Source organism: Boleophthalmus pectinirostris, unplaced genomic scaffold (genome assembly GCF_026225935.1).
Source record: "Boleophthalmus pectinirostris isolate CB_2022bp ecotype Guang Dong unplaced genomic scaffold, ASM2622593v1 HiC_scaffold_12, whole genome shotgun sequence".
In the NCBI taxonomy this organism is placed as follows: Eukaryota; Metazoa; Chordata; class Actinopteri; order Gobiiformes; family Gobiidae; genus Boleophthalmus; species Boleophthalmus pectinirostris.
The window spans coordinates 24,622,861-24,648,274 of record NW_026571018.1 but is presented as its reverse complement, the minus strand read 5'-3'; the positions used below and the strand labels follow the sequence as shown (position 1 = coordinate 24,648,274).

The window sequence follows — 25,414 nt, the reverse complement described above, 5'->3', positions numbered from 1 at the left end:
TCATTTAACTCGAGGTTCTCGAGGGCCACCATCGCCGCGCGCGGCTTTAATTTCAATTTCATATAATAATCTAACATGCTATGCTGAAGAAATGTAGTCTACTTTTAGCAGAATCCTTTGATTCATTAAGGTACATGTGCATTGTTCTGATTTGATTCTGATCATTGTTTCTGATTTGAAGTCAACATAAGTAAGTATGTATTTATATACATACTTATATATATACTTACCTCAGATCGGCCTTTTTGGGGTCTATAGCATAACAAAAAAAAAATTTGTCACAAAGATGCACACTCATGCTGCACCCAAGTGATGCTGAGTGGCGCATGCGCAGTGGATCCGTGACGCGCCGGGTAGGTCCGCCCCCGGGGTTTTGTAAAGGGTCACGTTGCGCTGCAGCAGGGAAACAGAAGACTTCTGCATCTCTACCGCACCGTTCACACACCTGCACGATCTGCTCCGTCACCAATCCGCAGGTAAGACATGAAACGACATCTTAAAAGAACCAACATATACAGTTTTATTTTATTTATTTTTTATTTTGAGGAATGAAAGAAAATGGCGTGAAACAGGATGCGATCCTGCGCCACATCCTTCCTTAGACTCCAAACTTCTGTCTTCCTTGTTAGTTAGCCGTTAAATAGCTCTATTTCAGGACATGTCTTTCGTTGTTTTCTCAGAAATACGTTTAATTGTTAATGTGCTTTGTACATCTGGTGTTTTGTTTTAAATTATGCTCCTTCATGAGAATGTGCGTCATTGAGGAAATACGTTCGTGACCTTCAGGGATGAGGTGATATGGGCCCGGTGCGCCTGGTTTACGTTATCACACGCTTTAATTGGCCAGGCGACATTTTGAAGTTGAGTAAATTTAATAATGGTTTTGAATGGCCTGTGGCTTTGGATGAAGAAGGGAGGGGGTAAGGTGGTGTCGTGTCTACTGTGTATCTGTGCTAAAGCACGTACACATCTGATGGGGAGGCGGGGCGAGAACCTCGAGTTAAATGAATCGATTCCTGTAAAAGCTAAAGGGAATGAAGCGCCCGATATATTTGGGGTTTTCCCTTTTATACAGTCTATGACTTTTTTCCCCCCTGCTTTACCCTTCGCGTATCTACATTAAAGTGTGTAGATAAGGGAAATGTATAATTGGAAAATTTGGCAAAAACTCCAAACACAAGTAATCTGGCTACTTTTTTTTGCCAAAATTACCATTTAACGTCTGTATTTTTAATTACATAGTTTATAATTACAATAAACCATTTAAATAAAATGGCAACCAAACTACACTATGTAAAATTTCCACCAAAGTACACTGTGTTCCAAAGTTAAAACTATGATTTTATATCACTTAAACATGAAGCAATTGTTTAATGCTTTGAAGTGCGTCACATGCATCTTGAAGAGCTCAATAAACACCATAAACAGCCACATGGGAAATGGTTTCATACACTTGCCAGGTCAAAGATGAAAGATGGATAGCGCCTAGTGTAGTAGCTTGCCTGATTCCACTCTGCTACCAACAAACAGACTGTCAGATTAAGTAAGCTCTTGTAGCATTTTCATCAACAGGTGTGGGAGGAAACTGAGCATAAAAGCCAGACTTGTCCTTCACAAGATTGAAGGAAAAAGTAGATGAAGCAACAGAACAGCAATAGTGCAATCTTTCTGTATGACTAAACCATTGGTGGTTAAATCTAGATGTCACAGTACAGAAGGGCTGTTTGTCTAGTGAGAGGTGACTTGTAAAAAGTCCTTTTGGGGAGAGGAATGAAGTAAAAACCAAAGCAGCAGCCTGTGGAGAGACGTAACCATCTGTGGGCTGCAATATCACACTGTTGATACTAGTATCATGTCACTGGCATATTTCAGACGGTTTTGCTTTTATAGGGAGAGCATTCATTTATGAGCTAGACTTGCAGCATAGGACTATAGTAGTACAATCTATTCCATTTGAACACATGTCCCCTGGGTTTATACAGTGACATAATGGAAACAACCTCCATATTCCAAAGAGTACATTGCCTTTTTTGTGAAGTGATAAATTGACTTTACACTCTACACTAATGCTTTAGAGTGCTGCTTTAGTTTGCATTCTAAAGGTGTATGTGGTCAAGTTCAAATTTCAAGTTTATTGTTTCTTTGTCCTTTTTAAATAATTCACGGTATCTAGCTAGGTTTAGTCTGTTGAAATCCTGGTCTGAACTTCCCCAAACACAAGGATAATGGACATGTATTGTTATAGGCTTCACAAAAGATAACAGGTATTTGCTGAGCGAGTGGTATTCTGTCTGTGGAGCAAAGCTATTGGAAGGATCACACTCTATTAATACTGTGTAACTTCAAGTGAAAAAAAATAAGCATTGCAGTTCACATGGCAGCCCCTATGCTTTTTTAAAGTACAAGCAAGTTGTATCGATGAAATGTGTATTGTGGTAACCACATACCTTGTATACACAACACACAGCACCTGGAATAGTTTGCCCCTTATTCTAAGCTAGGATTAACACAGAGGAGGCATTTGTTGCAGTAACACTGTCAATCATAATTAACAAAATTCTGTTAAATTTTGTTAACAATTAAAGCGTTTTCTTTCTTGATGCAACATGCAATAAAATTTGAGTCATAGCATGTTTGACTCTATAGTGGGCGTTTCTGGAAACGTGTTAGTACTTGTGTGACATCTGTATAGTCATTTGTTGTTCATTTCCTGCATGCAAGAATACTTTGTATAGTATATATCCTGGGCAGCAGATTTGAAATGTGTAATCAGTAGACACAGTTGTATGTAAAATTGAGCATGTTACGATTGAATTTATGTAGCCATCAGCATCAGGACTGGACATGCAACGGGGGGGGCTGAGCGTTGCTGAGGAGAGGGGAAAGCGTTGTGATGCATCCAGTTCAGCAGCTCTAACACGGTGCGACAAAGCTGTGTAGCTGTTGCGTAACTACTCCCACTCTGTCCGTCGTCTGTGCGGTAGATGGAGGGATGAGGTTATGTAAGCGCTTATTTACGGCAGACTGAGGATGGGATAGCCAACAAAATAATCTGGTTAAAGTCGAGACTGTGAATGTCAGCACGTACTGATGCACACCTCAGCCACACAGTAAGATTAATTTCTACTGAACTGACTATTAAATGGATTTATTTGATTTTATTGCTTGGATTTCCTGCATTGTCTGATCTATTGCCGTGAAATGTAAGTGGAGAACTATAGTGCTGTAGTGAGACAGCCACGTTGTCAACAATGGAGAATTGAATTGGAGGCCCAGGTCTGGCGCCTGTCCAGGCCCTGCTCTGTAAGGCAATGTGACCTTCTCATGGCTTTTTTTTTTTTCCTAATAGCCACCATGACTCACCAGTATCCCGCACTGACTCCTGAACAGAAGAGGGAGCTGCAGGACATTGCTCAGAGGATAGTGGCACCTGGGAAGGGCATCCTTGCAGCTGATGAATCCACTGGTATGTGTCTGCACAAATGCAAAAAAATGATTATTACATTTTTAGAATTTGTAAATGGCATGCAGATTGCTTTATACATTTTTGTGTCTATAGGCAGCATGGCGAAGCGTCTGAACCCTATCAATGTTGAGAACACAGAGGAGAACAGGCGCCGCTACCGCCAGCTGCTGTTCACAGCTGACGAGCGCATTGACAAATGCATTGGAGGAGTCATCTTTTTCCATGAAACCCTTTACCAGAACACGGATGATGGCGTTCCATTTGCCAAGCTGATCAGAGACCGTGGCATTGTTGTTGGGATTAAGGTAAATATTTACTCAAAGATGTCATGGTTGGCATTAAAAACATTATATTGCCAAACAAAGAAAAAACTACATATTGTTTTTTTACTGTGTGTTGTAAGTGACAACACAATTGTTTTGCATGTTTAGCCATACACAAACCATAAGGTCAGGTTTGTCATTTGAGGTTAGTATATAGAAGTGCATGAGAGGAGTAAAACCAAGGGCTGAGAGAAATTGAGCTATTGATGATTAATGTTTCTAATGTATTTTTAATAGGTAGACAAAGGTGTTGTGCCCCTGGCAGGAACAAATGGAGAAACCACTACTCAAGGTCCGTAGAGAACACCCCAGCATGTCCTTGTATTTTATACGTACTAAATCATATTTATTTACTGTAGGTTTGGATGGCCTGTCTGAGCGCTGTGCCCAGTACAAGAAAGATGGAGCAGACTTTGCCAAGTGGCGCTGTGTGTTGAAAATCTCCGATACAACACCATCTGACCTGGCTATCTTTGAGAATGCCAATGTGCTGGCAAGATACGCTAGCATCTGCCAGCAGGTTTATATTACTTGATAATTATGCAAGAATGTTTTCAGTTGTTTCATCGAAATACAATGCCAAATATTTTTGTTATGTTTTTGCAGAATGGTATTGTTCCTATTGTGGAGCCAGAGATTCTTCCTGATGGGGACCACGACTTGAAGCGCTGCCAGTATGTCACTGAGAAGGTACTTCAACTATTTTAACACAGCTGTTCTTTAAGGAGCTTTACTGCAGTTTGTCCTCACTTCCTGGCTCTTGGTCTATAGGTTCTAGCTGCTTGTTACAAAGCTCTGTCTGACCACCATGTGTACTTGGAGGGGACTTTACTCAAGCCCAACATGGTAACTCCTGGACACTCCTGTCCCACTAAATACTCCAGTGAGGAGATTGCCATGGCAACAGTTACTGCCCTTCGTCGCACTGTGCCCCCTGCTGTCACAGGTACAAAGCAGTCTTTAAGGCTAGTCCAATGTATCATTATTTTGATTAATGTATTTTTTTTCCTTTCAGGAGTGACTTTCTTGTCTGGTGGACAGTCTGAGGAAGAGGCTAGTGTGAACCTAAATGCCATTAACACCTGCCCTCTCACCAAACCATGGGCTTTGACCTTTTCTTACGGCCGTGCCCTTCAAGCCTCTGCTCTGAATGCATGGAGAGGAGAGCTGAGCCAAGAGAAGGCAGCCACTGAAGAATTTATCAAGCGTGCTGAGGTCAGACAGCCTTATTTATTTCTACCCCAGTATTCAGTGGTAGAAAATCTAACACTGTTTTCTGTTTTGTTTAGGCCAATGGCTTGGCAGCTCTTGGAAAGTATGAATCTCCTGGAACTGGTGGTGCAGCGGGAAAATCTCTCTACGTAGCAAACCATGCCTATTAAACATCAATCTACCACATTCATTGTGGCCTATCAATAGTCTTATACTGTATTCACTCAGCTTTTCCCCTCACTCCTCCATCAATTACAGGCCTGCGCTGTCTACTGTACTTTAGAGTTGTAAGATTAAAATTATTAGATGTATGTATTTAACATCATTAAGATAAGATTTTCCACTAAAAGATGTAGACTTAATTTATTGTTTGCTTGACCAGTCAAATTAACTTTAACTTTTAAAAACAATTCATGAAACAAGTGAAAGTGTTTTCTGTCTTTGACAGATTTTCCATTGAGGTGAGAATGTAGAGGCAGACTAATTTAATCATCATACACTCTGGCTCAGCACCTTTTACCCCTTTCCTGCCTATCGGTATTGGGTCATTCCCAAAAGGCTGGAGTTTGCATATTGTGTTAGTGTATTGCTTCTGTAAGAATGCAGTGTTTGGTCATCTTCAATTGTGCTACACTGATAAAGCCCTGACATGGGACCAATGATCATAAGCGGCAACACAACCATATATATAAATAAATAATATTTGCAAAGGGACAAAATATGGCAAAGAACATGTGGTACGGACTGAAATTTAAGAGTAACTTTGCATTCCTCATTGTATTGTCGGACAGTTGTAGCTGAAGTAATAGGAGGACTGAGATGCCCTACACATTTTTGTGCTGACAAACTTTTGAACGCCAGCAGGTGGAGAAACGTCTCTTCAATTATTCCATTTGCTTTTAAATTACAGTTGGTGTTGAGTTGTGTAACTGTGTTGATATATTCTGATGCTGTGTTGCCCCATCATGCTTCCCTCAGCCAGGCCCACATGAAAATGTAAAGACGGTTTCTGTAACACAGAGATGGACCAAATCAAGGGGTTGGCTGCAGGGAAACAGTCACTGCTGTGTTGGACTATGATATGTGATATTTGATGTTAATGTGTCTGTAGTAAATAAAAAATAAAATAACTCAAATAAATGCTTAAAAAGTGATGTTTCAATCAGCTTACCAGTCCCACCTACATAAAAACAACTCGACTACTGTTCTTGTAACTGGACTCATGCTGTAGCCTATCCATTTAAACGGTCTATTCCCATACATTCAAGGGATCAGGAATAACATTGTTTAACTAAATGAGACATTAGGAACACTGTTCCCCCTTGAAATTCCAGGAAGCTTCAGTTTTCAAGTTAACAGCTACCCTTTACCTTTAGTTCAGTAGAGATAGGTAATTCCTGGGCTGAAATTATCCAAATTATTCTAGTGAAGGTGTATGGAGTTTAAAAATACAATGGAGCACTTCCTGTATTACCACGTGACATCACAAAGAACAGAATGTTTTCTGTTTGAGAAAAACTCAACCTAAAAACCTAGGGTCAGTGTGTTAACCATGTGTGAATAAAACTAAACTAAGACCTTAATCTTAGTTTTGTTTCTTAAGATCTTGATTAACTGTGTGCATATGAAGTGTTTATAAATATGCAATGGGCAGAAACATTTTGAAAGAAAAAAAATGGAAAGAGTCTGATAATACAGACTGTATAAATATATATATACTTACTTTTTATGCAGTCTATGGTTGTACACATTTACCACGTGACATATGACATATATATGTTCGACAAGCGCATGCGCATGGCACCGATTCATTCAGTCGGCAATGGCTACTACGGAAGTGGGTGAGTAGATTCCTGAATTTCAGTTATACTTGTGTTGAACCGACCGAGTACAACATGTCAGTCACGTTTTAAAATAATAGTAAAGTCTATGCAAGAAATGTCTGCGTACCGATGTTTGAAAGGATGATAATTCCCACAATGCCGAGCCTTAGCACACAGCTAACAGAACTGGTTTCATCTATGTTCATCCCTATAAACCTGCTTCTTAATTAAAATATATTATGGTTATATATCCCTTCGGCATTGCTTTGTATTATGTTCTTGCTCTACATAAAGCATGCACATGTTGTTTTGATTTATAAATTTTTCACATATATAATTTATATGATTTATAATTTTCTCACATAGTACAGCTAAACTAGAGTGATTTTGACTGTGTTGCAACGTAACGTATGGTTACTTGAAGCCCAAGTGTAAACTATATTTTTATGCCCATCTGGTCTGTGTATGTCAGAGCGAAGGCGGGGCCAGCTTGCTGCTCTGTCCATAGCAGCAGTGGTCATCATTGTTGGAGTCCCTCTATGGTGGAGAACTACTGAAACCTACCGTGCCTGGCTACCTGTCAGCCAAATACAGGAGCTTGCTGATCTGCAGGTTTTTATCACTGAGTGCAGAAAAATGTTTTGTTTTTTTTTATCTACAAAATGTCTAAATGTTTTGTGTACAGCTTCAGTTAAGTGCTGATGTGGAGGTTGTATTTGCACGAGGTACAGTCTCTCCAGAGCAACAGAAAAAGATCCCACTGACGCTGACAAAGGATGAAGAGCACATAATCGATGGTGTGTGTGGTCTGTTCTTGTTGAGGTTGTCACAGTGTATCTCACCCCTCCTGGATCAAACATTATTAGTAATTTGACTTTTTTTTTTTTATTCTAGAAAGCACATCTCTGAGGTATAGGTATGAGACCCGCTACCGCACAGCCACCATCATGGAGGAAGATGCTTTGAACCAGCCTACAGCTGCAGGCAAGATAATCACAAGCAATAGAGCCATTTTTCCATGTGTAGATTCTGTAATATTTTGTGTTTTGTGTATTGTTTAGAAGCTGATCTCTCACTGCACACACTTAGTGAAAGTCCATGTGGCTCTTTAGTAGTTTACATCATCCCAGATTCATCACTCTTGCTTCCAGAGGTAATACTGTTTATTCCTTTAGTCCAATGATGAAATGCATGTACTCATTACATTATTACTTGTTCATCTTGTTTCCATTTCAGAAAATAGATGTTTACATTGGCAAACGTCGAACAGCTGTGCTGCGTGTTCGTGCTCAGGTGAAAGTCGGAAAAACACTGGAGCAGTTGCTGACTCATTTGGAGCCTCAGATCCAACAGGTGCTGCAGGTGATGTCTTTCAGTCACGCTGATATCACTGCTGCCCTTAGCGACCGTGTCCGACTCAGCCCGGGCAGCAAAGAAAGCATTGCAGACAGTATGAGAACCTTCAAATCAAGCCCTGGTTAGTTTACTAACACAATACAAATCAAACTATGCAAACTCTCTTCTAATAAGTTATGTTTTCCCTTTAGGTTATGAGATCACATTCAATCTGTTAAACCCAGACCCAAAATCACACAGGCTTCATTGGGACATTGAGGGTGCTGTGGAAAGCTACATTCAACCTTTACTTTCAAAACTTGCTCCAGTGGCCAACTTTAGTATTGATTCTCAGGTAAGGTTTAGATTAACATTTCACTTACAACCTCTTGAAGCTGAAATATAACCTATATTGTGGTTCTGTTTGTCCTTGTGTTTACAGACCTTACACTATGCCATGCTTGGTGTCAACCCTCGTTTTGACAGCAGCCATAATGCCTACACACTCAATGCGGATAGTCTTGCTCATGTTATAAACCCTGTTGAAGCTAGACTTGGTGAGGCAAAAACTCATGCACGTTATTAAAGGTAAAACATTTTTTCTGAATTTTTCAGATTTTTCATGATTTTGATTTCAGGTTCCAATGCAGCCTCCTCCAACCCAGTGCTTAATTTTTTGTTATATGTTCCCGATGCCAATCATTCACCTCTCTTCATTCACAATCACAACAAACAAGAAGTACCTTCAAATGCATTTCATTCACCTCGCTGGGGTGGAATTATGGTAACTGCAGCAGAGCCTTAGAGGGTTATTTGTTATTATGTAACTTTATTTAACCATATTCTGTGTATTTGTGTTTATAAGGTTTATAATGTCAATGATTTTTATGGGCCAGATGTTTCTTTCCCTGTTGACATTAACATCAACATGGCGAATGTCATGGGAGTATTCCTTGCACAACTTCGGTAATATGCGTGTGTGTATATGTGGATATATATATATATATATATATATATATATATATAAATTTACATTCATTCCTATTACTTTTGTTTTTATTGTGATCTGACAAAGCTTCTGTACACCTCCTAGCCTCTTGTTAGGAGTGCAGTCTTCTCCCCCTCCCTCTGGTTTTCTGGTGGCACCCTGCAATAGTTTTGGACTGGCTGACTGGGAGCTGGACCGCCTTATGTGGAGCAGAACTGTGGAAAATGTTGCAACTGCAACTACGACAATCACCTCTTTGGCACAATTGTTGGATCAGATAGGCAACATTGTTATCAACGACAATATTGCCAAAGAGGTAAGATTAAGTTATTTCCACCAGTATTGTCATACAGAAATAACAAACATAACCTCTAATGTGACTTTGTTTTCAGCTTTGACTGTCTTTGTTTTTGTTTTATCTAAGGTGTCCAGTGCTGTTACAGCTCTGCAGTTGGCCATAGCAGAGTTGGAAGCTGGGAACCTCGGCTTTGCACTGCAATACAGCAAAGAGGCAATCTTAGCTTCTGAAAAAGCATTTTTTGATCAATCATTGCTCCACCTCCTATACTTTCCTGATGATCAGAAGTTCGCCATTTACATCCCTTTGTTTTTGCCCATGTGTGTGCCAATCTTTCTATCACTGCTAAAAATATTATCAGAAGTTAGACAAAGACGGAAGCAGAAGCAAGCCAAAAAGGACTAAAACATGAGCAATGTGTAAACATGAAATATTTAGTCCACTTAGAATTATAGGGTTCTATCTGACTTTGTCAAAATTGACTTATTCATATATTCTTGTATTTGAACATGTTCAATTTAGTTTAACATTTATTCAGTGCATGTTTTAAACATATATTGGCAAAGACATACTTTGTGCTCTATGGTCAAGGTGACCTAATCTACCCAGAATGCAGATAAGAACCATAGACTATATACATTTACATAAATATATAAACTTTGTACAGTCCATGGATAGAACCCTATGATTCCAAGGGGACAGTTTAAATTTGGACTGTAAATAGTGAAGGTATAAATCATTGTATTGAGTGACACACAATACCCTTTGTCACTTGTAATTTTATTTGTGTGTGTGTTTGTTTGTTTTTTATTAGTCGGTGTTAATTTATTGAATAAAGTTCTTTTCTCTTTTTTTTTTTTCCAAAAAAAAAAGTGTGAATCGCGTGCACGCATCTATCCAGGAGGCGGCGCTTATGTGAATTTCAGCCATTGGGCAGGGCGCACGCGCGGAGTGAGACGGCTCGTGAAGAAAGGCCTCGCGTTGCTTCAGGTGTGCCGCTCGCACAACGCAAGAAAACTAAAGCGTTTTTAAGGCTTCGGCCTCCTGAAGCTGTCTGAAGGCGTTTCCCCACAGTCGGGTGTCCACATTTGAGCAACTTTACAACCTTCTTGACCAAAAGCTTGTTTTCCACCACCTGGAAGCTTTCGCGCTAAATTAGCATAGCTCACGTTTCGTGCTAACCCCTTGTTCGTGTTAGCCATGTCTGGTATTGTTCGTGGACCTCAAGGCAGCAACGACTGTCGGATTTATGTGGGAAATCTCCCTCCAGATATACGCTCAAAGGATGTGGAAGATCTGTTCTATAAGTACGGAGTCATTCGCGATATTGACCTGAAAAACCGAAGAGGAGGACCACCATTTGCCTTCGTTCAGTTCGAGGACCCGAGGTAAGACAATCGTACCTTATTTTTTACAACCATTAAACGACTTGTTTTCGTTTATTTTATTTTTAACTTTGGGGAAAATCACGTAATTGCGTAGCCTTAAACTACATATGCTTTTAACAGTATTTTAATCCCGTCAAAGAACAGGTGAACTGTATGCATTTGGTATTTTCTTGCCTCATTTGGATTTTGCACGTTTTCTTTACAGAGATGCAGATGATGCGGTTTACGCACGTGACGGTTACGACTATGATGGGTACCGGCTGCGGGTGGAGTTTCCTCGAAGTGGTCGCGGTGGTGGTGGTGGTGGTGGTGGACCCTCGTCAGGGCCTCCTAGGGGCAGGTTTGGGCCCCCATCCCGCCGCTCTGAGTACAGAGTTGTTGTGTCAGGTAAGAAGAATTCACTTGAGGGGCATATTCCCTTCCCTACCAAAATGATCATCATGAACCTGACAAATTGCGTTCTAGGGCTTCCTCCGAGTGGAAGCTGGCAGGACCTTAAGGATCACATGAGAGAGGCAGGTGATGTATGTTATGCTGATGTTTATCGTGATGGCACTGGAGTGGTGGAGTTTGTACGCAAAGAAGACATGACCTATGCTGTCCGCAAGCTGGATAACACCAAATTTCGCTCTCATGAGGTACGTATATGTTAAAACTTGTGCTAAACACAACCAGGTAAGTATTAGTCTTGCCCATCATAGCATTATATAATGGCATTTATAGAATGGAGTATCTGCCTTGTTGATTATTGATAAGTAACAAACAACCTGGCTGTGTTGTCGTTTTTGAGGGTTTCAGTATATTGTTAAATAATGCCAGATTGTGTTTTTGTGTTCAGGGTGAGACCACATACATTCGTGTGAAGAGTGATGGGCCTGGCAGTCCCAGTTATGGCCGCTCCCCCTCACGCAGTCGCAGCAGGAGCCGCAGTCGCAGCCGAAGCAGGAGCGCTTCTCGAAGTTATTCTCCTCGTCGTGGCAGAGGATCTCCTAACTACTCCCCCCGCCGCTCCCGTTCACGCTCTCGCACCTGAACCCTCTCCCAGAACAAACCAGTGGCGTGAGCTCAAGAAGGCGGCTTCATACATAAACAAATTCTGCAGTTCTCACGGACCATGTGATTGTGTATTTTTCGCTAACTCTTCTTTGTCTCTTGTCAAATTTTGTTGCATCTTACTTTTTTTTTTTTTTTTTTTTTTTTTTGGTTGTTTGGTTTTTTTTTGTTTTGTTTTTTTACACTTCTATTCTGATAATTCTGCTAACTCATCTATTCCTTTTCTAATCTTTCCCACATTTCTACATTGCTTTGTTGTATGGATAGTTTTATACAGTGCATACTATTGTACTTTGACCTTCTTGTGTCTCTCTGTACAGTCCAGAGGAACAGGATAGGATGGGAGAGGATACAGTTCAAGTTAGGATTAACAGGAGGAGGAGTCAAAAATGGCACCAATGGTATGATGGCTGTGCCTTGTCAACTGTGAACACTGCATTATAGGGCTTTTGAGTTATTTTTCTCTTTACCGATACTTGTTATCCAAAGTTTTTTTCTAATTTAACATAGCAGACCTTTAAACTTAAACAGTAATTAGTTTTTTGAAACTTGATTACATATGATTTTGAATGATTTTTGAAGGTGTGATTCTAACTTGCCTCCTTCTCTTTGATTTTACTGGTATCTGAAGGTTTGGACTGGGCTCTTTGTCTGACCATTTCGGAGCTGGATTAGGATTAGGATTCAGGATGGATGCATGGAGCAGGCGCACGGGAACAGTTTACCCGGGAAGGGATTCCGACCCCTGGCCCTGTCTGCATATCCGCTTCAAACTGGAGATAAAATAGAAAAAACATCAATTGGCTTTTTAACAAACTATTTTCAATTGGAACCAGAGACATGATCACATGCAATGGTGAGGATTTATTTTTTCAAATTTTTGTTCTTCATTAAAAGAAGAGGAAAGCTTGGATCAAACCAGGAGGGCTGGGAAGTGCAGGATGGATCGACACGCATAAGGAGTGGTAATTTGTGGGTGATTTACAATAGTGAAAGGGGAGGGGGACCTCCGGATGGTTCTATTGCTTTCTTAGGCCAGTCTTTTTCTGAAGTTTTAGTTATAACTTTGAGTATGCCATAGCTTTATTCTCTTTTTAAATAAATAATTGTAATAAAACATGCTTGTTTGTTTTGTCATTTGTATTAAATATTTCAGCACAAAGCAGGGATTTGTCCTTTCAAGGTGGGTTTTTTGTCAGTTTAATTTTTGCAAGTTGCTAACTTATAATGCCACATCTTGACATGAACATTTTGAAAATGTTTTTAATTTTTAGGGACCAAAGTTTGAGTCTGCGGACTTTGTTTTAAAAATGACTTCCCAAAGGAGTGTGAAGTGAAGAAATCTGTGAATCAGATTAGGGATAGGAGCATTTGCAGTGCAATGACGCCAGTATAGTTTGATCAAGCTGACACAAATATGACAACAGTAGCCTAACAGATGAAGCATGAATGAACACTGAAAGAATAAAATGGTCCATGATGAGTACTTGCAGGCGACAGAAGTCTTACCCCCGTCACTGATCCTTTATACCTGGTTGTGTGAGTGAATGATGGATCACATGTTTTGGACATTTTTTCATTCTTACAGAGGATAGGACAGCGGTGCATTGTGGGGTGAAATAAGTTGCTGGGCATGCCCGCAAGTAAAAAATGCCGTTGCTTCTGCGTAGATGTCACCTCAGCCAATGAGACCCGACTTGTGTTGTGGAGGGTGGGTCTAAAACCAGGTTCTTTCTTTTCTGGATGAGCAGGACGTATCCTGAACCTGCACCCTTTGGGAAAGTGATTGTTCAATTATTTAAGCTTCAGAAAGACGAGGTAAGACATAGTTAGTAATTGGGATGCATTAGTGCTTTTATAATGCCAGTTATTAGGTTAATTTATTGAGAGGAAACCATGTGCTCCTTGCTTCTTTCTCGCTCGACCATGAAGATGAGTTAATTTGGACTTGTATTGTCCCTTTAAACATCTGTAAATATATTGGCGAAAAATTGTTAAATTGCATTCGTATCCATTCCAAGTAGACCCAAAATATCATAATATCTTTATGATATCTTTCTTTGGTCTTGGTATCTTTCTTTTTTCAGCATTTAACCAGATATATTTTTCATTTTGTTGTAGTAAAGTCAAAAGTCGCCACCATGTCGGAGAAGAAAGCTGTCATAAAGAACGCAGACATGTCCGACGAAATGCAGCAGGATGCAGTGGACTGTGCCATGCAAGCAATGGAGAAATATAATATTGAAAAGGACATTGCTGCTTATGTCAAAAAGGTATAACCTCTCACTTTAATATTATCATGCTTCCTAATATCTTTTCTGTCCACATTGTTTAAATAAGGCAAAATACAAATTGAAAAGCAAGTTGTCCTGAAGCTTTGCCCATCTACAAAATCAAGGCTCAACTTCTTTGACAACCAAGAATTCAAATTGTACCCTTAGTTCAAGTTTTAATTCACATTTTAATGATATTCACTCTGAAAAGAGTGTAGTTTTGGTCATTAGAGGGTGATTTAGATCTAATATTTCTCTCTTTGTATCTTTGTATCTCTTTGTATCAGGAGTTTGACAAGAAGTACAACCCCACATGGCACTGCATTGTTGGAAGAAACTTTGGAAGTTATGTTACACATGAGACAAAGCATTTTATTTACTTCTACCTCGGGCAAGTGGCCATTCTGCTCTTTAAGTCTGGCTAACAACTGAATGTGCAGCCAGGCTTTTGAAACTGTCAGCTACACCACAGACCTACCTCTTAAGAAATATTTCTACATTATTGCCTAAAGAGGTCCGCAAAACATACAGGGTCTCTGGAAAGCTTTTTTTTTTTCATGTTAATTATATTGATGGTATGTAAACTACAGAACTGGTATTTGTTGAGATTGTCTCATTTTCAATAAGCAGTTTCTTCAAACAAAAATATTTATGTGCACAATATTGTTTCTAATTTTGTTGTTAAAAAAATAAAAAGCTGTAGGAATATAAGTTTGATTGCTATTGTCTTTTGTAATGTTTCATGCAGCAAATAAAAAAGATAAATTATTTCTGTTTTTGAGTGACATGCATTTACTCCATTGCACAGATTAGCATACTTTATCCCAGTAAAAGCTTTAACTGTATTCCTGTAAAACATTTTCATTGTTGGAATTTTAAATATAAAAAAAGTGGTCTTCAAATTATTAGTTTGAAGATGAATAATAATATTATTCATATATTGGTCAATTATAGGTGATCTGTATGTATCTTTAAATTGGTTTTGGTGCCGTCATCATGGGGACCTGCCTCTAAGTCTCCAGTAAGTAAGACAATCCAAAATATGTGGGTCTGTTACCATGAGTGTGTGGAGCATACAGTCCCTGACAAAAGTCTTGTCGCTTATCTGTTTTGTAGAAACAAAAGCTTATAACCTGACTTTAAATTAATCGATTGGTTTTAGAAATGTCTCATATGAAAGCTAAAACCCTCCCAAATTATGCTCAATATACTAAAATAAGTTTGCTTCACTGAAGAAAGATTGATCATTTAATGAACACAGAAAGGTCAGATTTTGGCAAGACAAAAGTCTTGTCGCCTTGTCATATGATGCACCCAGTCCAGATTACAGCCTCACCTGTGATCAGTTACTGATCAATCAATTAGTGGGTGTGTATAAAAAGAACCCCAGCACACCAGCGTCTGTGACGCTGTTTAAATCCAGACTCAAAACATTTCTGTTTAACTGTGCATATAACTGAAAGGTTTTCATTCTGCACTCTTCTCTCTTTTTTAATTTTAATCTTCATGTTTTGATTTGTTTATTATGATTTTAATGTATTTCTTATTCTGTAAAGCACTTTGAATTACTTTGTGTACGAATTGTGCTATACAAATAAACTTGCCTTGCCTTACCAGACCTTCACAACAACTGCAACTTGACCTCTGACAACATGCCTAAGAGCCACCCTGAGACCAAAGCGTTAATTATCAAGAGGCTGAAGACCAGATCCACTGCTGAGGTGGATGACACCTTCAATGTGTCTCAGCGTCAAGTACAAAGAATAAGAAAAAGATCTGAAATGACTGGAGATGTTTTTGACAAGCCCAGGTCCGGCAGACCCCGCAAGACAACTGCTCTGGAGGACCGTTTGTTGATTCAAAGATCCAAGGCCCCTTTTCCACTGCAGCAGACTCCACCAGGCCTGGTCACCTCAAGTCCCTGTGTCAACCACAACAGTTTGTAGAATTCTGTCTCGAAATGGCCTCCATGGTCGAATCAGTGCACGAGAAACCAGCACTAAACAAAAGACAATTAAAAAACCATGTGGCATTTGCCAAGGCCCACAGCCTGCTAAAAGGATGGACACTGGAAAAGTGGCAGAAGGTGGATTTCTCAGATGAATCCTCGGTTAAATTTCATCACAGCTGCCACAAATATTGCAGGAGACCTACTGGAGCCCCCATGGATCCAAGATTCACCCAGAAAACAGTTAAGTTTGATGGCGGAAAAATCCTGGTCTGGGGTTACATCCAGTATGGGGGTGTGCGAGACATTTGCAGGGTGGAAGGCAAATATCAATAGCCTAAAATATCAAGAAGTATTAGCTACCTCTTACATTCCCAACCATAAAAGGGGTCAAATTTTGCTCCATCAAAGTTTCTCAAGGCGAAGAAGATCAAGGTGCTCCAGGACTGGCCAGTCCAGTCACCAGACATGAACATCATGTCTGTGGTAGAATGAAAGCGGAAGCATGGAAGGCAAAACCAAAGAATCTTGATGAACTCTGGGAGGCATGTAAGACGCTTTCTTTGCTATTCCTGATGACTTCAACAAATTGTATGAATCTTTGTCGAGCTGCATGGATGCGTCCTTCAAGCTCATGGAAGTCATACAAGATATTAAATATGGATCTCACAGCACCACTACTTAATTCACTGACGTTATGCAACATATTTTTGTATTTGAAGTAAATTATTTGTTAAATTTTCTGTAGGCGATAAAAGTTTTGTCTTGCCAAAATCTGACCTTTCTGTGTTCATTAAATGATCAATCTTTCTTCAGTGAAGCAAATTTATTTTAGTATATTGAGCATAATTTGGGAGGGTTTTAACTTTCATATGAGACATTTCTAAAACCAATCGATTAATTTAAAGTCAGGTTATAAGCTTTTGTTTCTACAAAATGGATAAGCGACAAGACTTTTGTTAGGGACTGTAGATCCGTTGGTGCATAGTTATGGCTGCATTTACCCTTTCCAAATGGCTTTATTTTGTGACAAAGTAAGGACGTGGTTATGCCGCATCTTTAGGGGGCAGTAATGAGTCGAACATGCTGATTTAGCCCAGTGGAAGCATGTGTTCTTCCGATCTTGAAAGTATGGCGGCGCAGGCTGGATTTTCCATCGCTGCACCGGCTTTTGGGAGCCGTCAGGATGCTTCTGTCTTATCTGCTGTGTCTCTGTCCGCGGAGGCTGCCCCGTTCACTCCACGGGATTCATCCGACGCTGATAAACAGTTTTCCCACTGCTACGCCAAGCTCCGGGGGTTGCGGCCACAATCTGCCCAGCTCAGAGACCACCTCAACCTGCTGTTTGATAAGCTCCTCTCGGAAAACTACAACAAAACATTTAACCCAGATATCACCATTCGCCCAGAGGTACTGTAATGCCCCTATCCCTTTATTGTAATGGCTACAGCTTCATTGTTATTACTGAATGTCACGAATCTATATTTTTATGGCATATTTGAGAATGAATTAAACAGATACAAAACTAAGGCTACTGGACTACTTGACACTGCAATATATATGATATTTACATACTCTCCATTGGTGGAGTCCTTGTTTTGAAAATAGTGGTTTGTTGTATTCTGTGATGTGAACACTAGAATGAGGCTGGCCACACCCAACAAGACCAAGGCCTATCAATATTTTACAACATCACACAATTGTTACACATGTAAATATACATATATATACATACATGTATTGTCTATGTTTACATTATATTGAAGGCGAAATCCTTACTATGTGTCTATAGCGTTATTTCTAACATAACATGTCTTTCAGGATGTGTGCACCCTTTTGAAACATGCCAGCTCACTTGTTCCTTTTAATCAAGAGCATTTAGTCATTAAACTCTGTCAGCTTATCCACCACCTACTGAACCAACTGAAGGTAAGAAGGGTTACATCTGTTTTTAATCATATTGCGTCCAAAAATACATCGCCATTCACCTTCATATTTACTTTTAGGTCATAATGGATGAGCTGACATTAGATGTACTGATGAACTATGTAACCTGTGCACTTAAGAAATGCAGTACTTGGACACATTCAGATGTCCTGTTAGCATTGTCCACAATAGTATATGGAAATGGACCTCAGTGTCACCAGGTACCCACCCCCTCAATTTTTAGTGTAAAGTGAACAGAATTTTTCTTTTCTAAAAATCTTTAATAATGTTGTTCTTATTTGTAGCACCTGGAGAGCCTGCTTAGTGAGAATGGTATCCTTTTGCAATACAGCTCTCCCTCTCAACCAGATCTGGAGCTGCAACGTGTTTCTCTAAACTGCATGGCCAACATATGCCTCAGGTATGAAGTCATCTGCTTTGTTAAGTTGTTATAAAGCTATGTATTTAAATGGATACTTGCTTCTGCTATATAAGCTCCCTTTATTCACATTATAACATGTTGTTTATCTAGGATTCCTGGTCAGCCACCTCTAGATGAGCAGTACAGAGCTGTATGTTTCAGAGTTTTTCTGAAAACACTACAAACATGTAAACCTGCCAGTGCAGATGAACTCTTCTTCTGCATGGTATAAACAGCATTTGATAATGTACCGAAAATTTGGTGAATGTACTCACTTTTATTGTAAAAATATAACAGGTGCTTGTGTCTTGTCTAAAGGTTTTGCAGTCTGCACTGAAAGGACTTCAGTGCTGCTTTTCTGGTGGAAAGTGGAAATTTGGAGGAATGGAAGAGTTGGGAACAGTTCTTGCTATACTGAAGGTGTAAATTTCTTCAATATTACCCATTTATATTGTTTCTCTTGTCAAGCATTATAAATAATGACATTAATAATAACACAATATTTTATTACATTTACTATATGTTACAGCAAATGATGTTCCAGGGATCTCCAGGTGTGAGTGTGGAATGGCCGTCTGTGCTTTACCCAGCTCCTCTTCCACAGTACGAAGGACCATCATCACCAAGACAGCCTGAAACAACAAAGCCTCCAGAGATGTCAAAAAATGTCACTGGCCGAAGCAAACCGTCAGCAGTAAGTTGGTTATTGATTGTGTGTGTTTTTTTATGTTGTGTTGACTAGATTTTTTTTTTTTCTAAGAATAAAAAACGGAAATCCAGAGGTAAAGGAAAGAAAAATACCACTGAGGAGAATGAAGATGAAGATGTTGATGGAGAGATAACAAATAAACAAGAAGCTTTAAAGGAGCAATGTGCTGCTGAAAAAGAGAATACTGCTAAGCCATCAGCTCAAAATCTTTATCCTTCCTGGAAACAGACCAGTTCAGACTCCGAGTTTTCCGATCCAGAAGGTGGAGCTCAAAGCAAACTGCGGTATATGACACAAAAACTGTTTTAATGATCATACTCTGTTGATTTTATGCTCTCATTGTTTTCTATTTCTCAGGCTATATCATGGACGCGTGCGACAAGGGGCACTACTCTGTCTGTTGGCTGTAGTCAAAAGTGTTGAAAAGAGAACATTGTATGGCTATTGGTCTTCGTTTATTCCTGATTCGCCCATTGGAGGACCACCTCAGCTCACCCTCATTACAACAATATTAAAGGACCCCTCACCCAAGGTGACATATTTACTATTTCTTTAGTTTTAAGAATTTTAATTAATTTTAAGACCAACAGAAAAAGTGTCTCAATCTCTTTCCCCTTTGCTACTCAAGTGAAGTAACTGCCGCCTTATCTTGCTGTAGGTGCGAGCATGTGCACTCCAGGTCTTATCGGCCATGTTGGATGGGTCTCGACAGTTTCTTGCAGTTGCTGAAGATATAACATCCTCTAGACCATCTTATACATCATTTTCTTTTTCTTTGGCCACTGCAATCAGAGAGCTGCACCGGGCTCTCAGTCTAGCTTTGCTGGCTGAAATCTCCCCCCAAACTCTCACACAGATTATTAAGGTACACATATTTAATAATATGGCTCTCTGTACATTTTTTGACTGAGCTTATTTTGTTTAATTCAGTGTCTGGCATATTTGGTGACCAATGCCCCATACCACCGCCTCAAACCAGGTCTACTCAGTCCACTATGGAGGCAGATCCGTCCATATGTGCGTCACAGAGGTTTGTAAAAAATACTGATACTGATTATGTAAACCTAGTTTCCTTAAATTTTAGCTTTGATTGTTTAATATTTTTAATCTTAAAGCTAACCTTAATTACTTGTAATGGTGTTCACTATATTTATCTTGAATCTTACATTCTCTCCCAAAACTGTTCTGACACCCACAGTAAAACAAATATTGAAATATAACTCGTCTGTTTGTAGATGTGAATGTGCGTGTATCAGTTTTGACGCTCTATGGTGCTTTGGTGACCACTCAGGCTCCTCTCTCTGAGGTGCAGCTCCTCCTTCGACAGCCAGATGGCAGTAGCGTCTTTGGATCTTATACACCCCAAGACACCAGTCTGAGTTGGCGGCAGAGGGATGGTGTGTCTTCTTCAAGTTGTACACCAGTCAAACAGGACTCACACTCTCCTCTTAATTCGCACACACCAAAGGAAGAGGATAGCTCACCTCCATGGCTGCTGCAGCTGTGTGTGGCCTTGATAACACAACCACGAGAGAGCCAATCAGATAGTGAAGAGACTGGAGCCACTGTCCTAGAGCCCTCTCCTGTTCGTTTGGAGGCTTTACAGGTAAACTCGCATATGGAGTTGAATGTCCTCCATTTGTTATATTTTACAAATCCTGAATGTTTCTTTAATGTTTGTCCCTAAGGTTTTGTCTCATTTGGTTCGCGGTTACTTCTCCCTCTGTCAATCCCACCTGTTTGAGATAGGTCAAGTGAGTGCTTGGTGTCTTGGAGAGACTGACCCATCCATCCAGCTTCATGGAGCAAAAGTAATAAATTAGTTTTATTTTTCTCATAAATAGATGTTTTTTTATTGAAGTTATTATGCATTTAATATTTTTACAAAATGTTATTTTGCTTCTAGTTACTGGATGAGTTGGGGACAGGGATAATTCAACAATATAGACCAGAAAACAACATTCCTGAAAGTCAAAGAATTCCCATCAGCCAAGTACAATATTTATAACAGAGACTGTGTGGACATTATCAGTACTTTTTGTACTGCAGTGAAGTAACAAAGTATGTTTTTCTCCCCTGTGTTTTAGGTGGTGGCATTTTGGTCCGAAGTTCTGCGTGGACCGTTAAATGCAGCTTTGCAGAATGAACAGCATCCTACTCTGCAAACTAGTGCCTGTGACACACTCTCATCAATCCTTCCTCAGGCATTTGCACAGCTGCCTGTCAGTCTCAATATAATATTAAGTGGATTTAGTGAAAAGATGAAATGCAACACATGTATTTTGATGTTTCAGGAAAAGACACAGCTCATGTGTATCACTGTGCTGCTGGGACTGACCTACAGTGAAAACTATTTGGTGAAGACTGCAGCTGTTAGAGCTCTGGGTATCTACGTTCTTTTCCCCTGTCTCAGAGAGGTAATGTAGCCTATAATTATGTACAGTACTACATGAATATGCAGTTGTTCATTCACTCATTCATTCTTTGCCCTTTTAGGATGTGATGTTTGTGGCTGACACAGCAAACACAATCCTAGCTGCTCTTGAAGATCGATCTCCAAATGTCCGGGTCAAAGCTGCCTGGTCTCTGGGAAACCTTACAGACACACTAACTGTCAATATGTAAGTAACAGTCAATGCTCGTCATGTAACAAGTGAACTAACTTTACCTTAAGCATTACCTTCTTTTCTTTAGGGAGTCTGTGAGTGTGGACTTTCAAGAGGAGCTATCAGATATGTTGCTGCTTAAAATGCTGCAAACTGCAACTCGAGCATCATCTGATAAAGACAGAGTATGTTTATATTATTGCAAGAAAACTAAATAAAATTTTAACCTTTCATATGCTTACTATTTCCTTTTATTTCCCTTAGGTGAAGTCCAATGCAGTGCGAGCTTTAGGAAATCTTCTTCACTTTCTGCGAGAGAGTCAGTTGACACGGTCTGTGTTCAAACAGCCTCTGGAGGATGCAGTTCGTGCTTTGGTAAAGACTGTCCAATCAGAGGCCATGATGAAGGTCAGGTGGAACGCATGTTACGCCCTTGGAAATGCCTTCAGGAACCCTGCTCTGCCCCTTGGTAATGCAGTACGTTTAATATACAAGTTTATCCAGGTGTTTTTCTTATAAATTAAAGCCCTTGAGCAGAAAAATGCCACAATAGTTGTCGACTGTGAATTTCCATTTTTGATAAATTTTATGATTTGATTTGATGTATACTATAAAATAAGTTCCCACTTCCCGACATTAGACACTTAATGAATAGCCCACATAGCAGATGGTGTCACAACCTTAGAAAAATATTTTGGCACATGGCATGCATGTAATCTACATTTAAATACCTTGTAAAACCAGGAATAGTGTGGAAGAAGCAAGTTAATAAATTGTTGTTTGGCTGTTTAAGGAGGGTAACCCATAATGTCACAATGTATTTTTAGCAACTGTGAAAAAGTGCCATTGGTATTTAGTGAACAGGAGAAATATCTATTGTAAATTTATGTATGTTTTGTATTTTTCAGAATCAGCCTCTTGGTCTCATGACGCTTTCTCTGCCCTCTGCAATGTCATGACCTCCTGTAAAAACTTCAAGGTGCGAATCAAGTCTGCTGCGGCTCTGTCAGTCCCTGCACAACGCTGTTGCTATGGCGATACAGACCGGTTTATTTGTGTGTGGCACGCTTTGGCCACAGCCCTCGAAAACAGCGAAGACACAAATGACTTTTTAGAGTACCGCTACAGTGCCAGCCTCCGACACACACTATCACAAGCTTTGTTACATCTGCTTAGTCTGTCCCAAGTTGAAGACATGTCTGCCCTTGCCAAGTCCCTCTCAGGGGAGGAGGGCAGGGGCATTCGGGTGCATTTGGTGAAATATCTGAGAGCAGAAGAAGCAGCCACAGAGGGAGCAGAGGACGACAGGTATGGAGATAGTTTTACTCCTCAGCAGAGAGTCAAAGCCCTGGAGAAGACTGCAGAGAGACTGAGGAGGCTAGAGACTGAAGTTAACAAAGACACTGTTGTAGCTTTTCTGGAGGATTTGCTGAAGAGCTGTGAAGAGCCATAACACTTTCTCATAGCACTTTTTCACTTTGTGAAAAGCAGAGAACATGAATAAAATTATTATGTAGAAAATAAGTAACAATTAAAGCCGCGTGCGGCGATGGTGGCCCTCGCCCCGGGTGCGCACCGCCCCCCCACGCGACCTCCGGGGACTCGCGACCGCCCCGGCACGTCACCCTTTCTCCCCGACATCCGCCCAGGCCGACAGCTAGTCCATTAGACACATTACATAATGCACCTTTAAATATTTATAGGAGTCATTGCGCCCCTGCTGGGCAACAGTGGAAAATGCACCATGTCCGCTATTTATTTTTTTGCTCATAGTCATGCATAGAACTTATTCCCTGAATTTGGTACAAATGCAATAATGTGTACATGTCATGTATATGCTAGGGGGCGCTATAGTGTTAAATTTTCATATGTTTTATAGTGTATTATATTCAGGTCGTGATCAGGCATTAGTGATTCAAATTTCAGCACGATCGGACTAAGCCTGTGGGTGTAATAATTTTTTAACTATTTTTTCAGGGAGTCTTTGCGCCCCTGCTGGCCAAACGTGGAAAATGCATCATGTCCATAATGGACTTTCTTGCTTGTAATCATGCATAGAATTTAATCCCCGAATTTGGTCCAACGCACCGCCCCCCTGGCGAACGCTGGGGACTCGCGACCGCCCCGACACACCGCTCTCTCTTCCTGACAGCTCCCGAGGCCAACAGCTCGTCCACCAGAAAAATTACATAGTGTACCTTTAAAATTGGATAAAGTGAATGATTCTAGAGACAAACTGTAGACACTAAGCCACAGGTCACGTGACTTTAATGGTCAAGAGCACTGTCACACTAAGACTAAGTGCATGAAAACACATCCTCCACCAGAAAAGTTACATAGTGTGCCTTTAAATTTCTCAGAAGTGAAATTATTCTAGAGGCCAAAGTGTCAAACTAGGGCATAGGTCTTACTGACGTTTATGATGAGGAGTACGTCAGTGAATGTTTTGGCAAAGTTTTACAAATGAATGTAAAACTAATTTTATGTCACACAATAATAAATTGTGTGCATTCATATAGGTGGCGCTGTATCCCTGATAACTGTATTTGACATATCAATGGAATAAGGGTCATGCAGTGTATAACTGATAGAAATGTCATCACAATCGGACAAAACATGTGCATATAATAATTTTTACAATATTTTTTTGGGGATTCTCTGTGCCCCTGCTGGCCAACCGTGAAAAATACACCATGACTGTAATAGACATTTTTGCTTATAATCATGCAAAGAATTTATTCCCCTAAATAAATAAATATGTTTTATAGTGTATTATATTTAGGCCGTGATCAGGCATTAGTGATTCAAATTTCAGCACAATCGGACTAACCCTGTGGGTGTAATAATTATTTAACTATTTGTTGGGGGAGTCTTTGCGCCCCTGGTGGCCAGTGGTGGAAAATGCATCATGTCCGTAATAGACTTTTTTGCTTGTAATCATGTCTAGAATTTAATCCTCGAATTTGGTACTAATCCGATAATGTTGATGTTTGTCAATGCTAGGGGGCGCTATAGAGTTCATTTTTCATATGTTTTATAGTGTATTATATTCAGGCCATGATCGGGCATTAGTGATTCAAATTTCAGCACAATCGGACTAAGCCTGTGTGTGTAATTATTTTTTAACTATTTTTTGGGGGAGTCTTTGCGCCCCTGCTGGCCAATAGTGGAAAATGCACCATGTCCGTAATAGATTTTTTTTGCTTGTAAGCATACATAGAATTTATGTCCCGAATTTGGTAAAAATCCAATAATGTTGAAGTTTCACGTCTATGCTAGGGGGCGCTATAGAGTTCAGTTTTATTAAATTTCATATTTCATTACATTCAGGCAGCGTTGTGCAAGTTCACACTTTTTTTAGTTCAAAGTTCAGTTCACACTTGTTCAAAGTGAATAGTTCACGTTCATAGTTCACAATTTTAATTTTGAACTAGTTCAAAGTTCAGTTCATTTTATATTTAGATGAGATCTGTAAATGAAAGGCTGCATTTATTTTTCAAACTGACTTCTAGTTTACAACAACTTTACAAGATACACTGTTGGACAAGTGACTTTAAAACTGTAATGTGTTATTTATGACTTGTTACTGTCATTTCAAAGTCATTTGTTACATTACAATATTACTGTATTAAAAATGTAAAACAT

At 39.8% G+C, this 25,414-nt stretch overlaps 5 protein-coding genes across 5 annotated transcripts; all 5 read left to right on the top strand.

Annotated features, from left to right (window-relative positions):
- The first annotated feature begins 330 nt into the window (after nucleotides 1-330).
- aldocb (aldolase C, fructose-bisphosphate, b) lies at nucleotides 331-6,151 on the top strand. Its single transcript, XM_020922823.2, has 9 exons — nucleotides 331-476; nucleotides 3,350-3,466; nucleotides 3,560-3,771; nucleotides 4,027-4,081; nucleotides 4,149-4,309; nucleotides 4,396-4,479; nucleotides 4,561-4,735; nucleotides 4,805-5,004; nucleotides 5,079-6,151. Exons 2-9 carry the CDS (start codon nucleotides 3,355-3,357, stop codon nucleotides 5,169-5,171), a joined length of 1,092 nt encoding a protein of 363 aa, XP_020778482.1. The 5' UTR covers nucleotides 331-476; nucleotides 3,350-3,354; the 3' UTR covers nucleotides 5,172-6,151.
- A 645-nt stretch (nucleotides 6,152-6,796) lies between these two features.
- Nucleotides 6,797-10,296, top strand: pigs (phosphatidylinositol glycan anchor biosynthesis, class S). Its single transcript, XM_020922996.2, has 12 exons — nucleotides 6,797-6,842; nucleotides 7,297-7,436; nucleotides 7,510-7,621; nucleotides 7,719-7,808; nucleotides 7,886-7,977; nucleotides 8,061-8,301; nucleotides 8,372-8,514; nucleotides 8,602-8,716; nucleotides 8,798-8,943; nucleotides 9,025-9,125; nucleotides 9,253-9,463; nucleotides 9,572-10,296. The coding sequence occupies exons 1-12, from the start codon at nucleotides 6,824-6,826 to the stop codon at nucleotides 9,848-9,850; spliced, it is 1,689 nt and encodes a 562-aa protein (XP_020778655.1). The 5' UTR covers nucleotides 6,797-6,823; the 3' UTR covers nucleotides 9,851-10,296.
- Nucleotides 10,297-10,391: 95 nt separating this feature from the next.
- LOC110158430 (serine/arginine-rich splicing factor 1A-like) lies at nucleotides 10,392-13,005 on the top strand. Its single transcript, XM_055148562.1, has 5 exons — nucleotides 10,392-10,833; nucleotides 11,039-11,220; nucleotides 11,299-11,471; nucleotides 11,672-11,949; nucleotides 12,207-13,005. The coding sequence occupies exons 1-4, from the start codon at nucleotides 10,646-10,648 to the stop codon at nucleotides 11,864-11,866; spliced, it is 738 nt and encodes a 245-aa protein (XP_055004537.1). The 5' UTR covers nucleotides 10,392-10,645; the 3' UTR covers nucleotides 11,867-11,949; nucleotides 12,207-13,005.
- Nucleotides 13,006-13,158: 153 nt separating this feature from the next.
- dynll2b (dynein, light chain, LC8-type 2b) lies at nucleotides 13,159-14,870 on the top strand. Its single transcript, XM_020922917.2, has 3 exons — nucleotides 13,159-13,704; nucleotides 14,008-14,159; nucleotides 14,447-14,870. Exons 2-3 carry the CDS (start codon nucleotides 14,028-14,030, stop codon nucleotides 14,582-14,584), a joined length of 270 nt encoding a protein of 89 aa, XP_020778576.1. The 5' UTR covers nucleotides 13,159-13,704; nucleotides 14,008-14,027; the 3' UTR covers nucleotides 14,585-14,870.
- A 2,046-nt stretch (nucleotides 14,871-16,916) lies between these two features.
- Nucleotides 16,917-25,414, top strand: heatr6 (HEAT repeat containing 6). The gene is made up of 20 exons (XM_055149064.1): nucleotides 16,917-17,517; nucleotides 17,929-18,036; nucleotides 18,114-18,254; nucleotides 18,339-18,454; nucleotides 18,566-18,680; nucleotides 18,773-18,874; nucleotides 18,984-19,148; nucleotides 19,215-19,447; nucleotides 19,521-19,695; nucleotides 19,822-20,028; nucleotides 20,094-20,193; nucleotides 20,399-20,769; nucleotides 20,852-20,974; nucleotides 21,070-21,156; nucleotides 21,251-21,385; nucleotides 21,458-21,580; nucleotides 21,660-21,784; nucleotides 21,858-21,954; nucleotides 22,034-22,238; nucleotides 22,678-25,414. The coding sequence occupies exons 1-20, from the start codon at nucleotides 17,215-17,217 to the stop codon at nucleotides 23,220-23,222; spliced, it is 3,576 nt and encodes a 1,191-aa protein (XP_055005039.1). The 5' UTR covers nucleotides 16,917-17,214; the 3' UTR covers nucleotides 23,223-25,414.

Excerpts from the sequence above, each read along its gene's own strand:
- aldocb (XM_020922823.2), top strand. The coding sequence starts at position 3,355 with ATGACTCACCAGTATCCCGCACTGACTCCTGAACAGAAGAGGGAGCTG. Across the intron at positions 4,736-4,804 it reads TGTGCCCCCTGCTGTCACAG|GAGTGACTTTCTTGTCTGGT; the intron begins GTACAAAGCAGT and ends TTTTCCTTTCAG. Across the intron at positions 5,005-5,078 it reads AATTTATCAAGCGTGCTGAG|GCCAATGGCTTGGCAGCTCT; the intron begins GTCAGACAGCCT and ends TGTTTTGTTTAG.
- pigs (XM_020922996.2), top strand. Across the intron at positions 7,809-7,885 it reads GAACCAGCCTACAGCTGCAG|AAGCTGATCTCTCACTGCAC; the intron begins GCAAGATAATCA and ends TGTATTGTTTAG. Across the intron at positions 8,944-9,024 it reads CTCGCTGGGGTGGAATTATG|GTTTATAATGTCAATGATTT; the intron begins GTAACTGCAGCA and ends TGTGTTTATAAG.
- LOC110158430 (XM_055148562.1), top strand. The coding sequence starts at position 10,646 with ATGTCTGGTATTGTTCGTGGACCTCAAGGCAGCAACGACTGTCGGATT. Across the intron at positions 10,834-11,038 it reads GTTCAGTTCGAGGACCCGAG|AGATGCAGATGATGCGGTTT; the intron begins GTAAGACAATCG and ends TTTTCTTTACAG. Across the intron at positions 11,472-11,671 it reads CCAAATTTCGCTCTCATGAG|GGTGAGACCACATACATTCG; the intron begins GTACGTATATGT and ends TTTTGTGTTCAG.
- dynll2b (XM_020922917.2), top strand. The coding sequence starts at position 14,028 with ATGTCGGAGAAGAAAGCTGTCATAAAGAACGCAGACATGTCCGACGAA. Across the intron at positions 14,160-14,446 it reads TTGCTGCTTATGTCAAAAAG|GAGTTTGACAAGAAGTACAA; the intron begins GTATAACCTCTC and ends TCTTTGTATCAG.
- heatr6 (XM_055149064.1), top strand. The coding sequence starts at position 17,215 with ATGTGTTCTTCCGATCTTGAAAGTATGGCGGCGCAGGCTGGATTTTCC. Across the intron at positions 18,875-18,983 it reads CAGTTCTTGCTATACTGAAG|CAAATGATGTTCCAGGGATC; the intron begins GTGTAAATTTCT and ends TATATGTTACAG. Across the intron at positions 19,696-19,821 it reads TAAAGGACCCCTCACCCAAG|GTGCGAGCATGTGCACTCCA; the intron begins GTGACATATTTA and ends ATCTTGCTGTAG.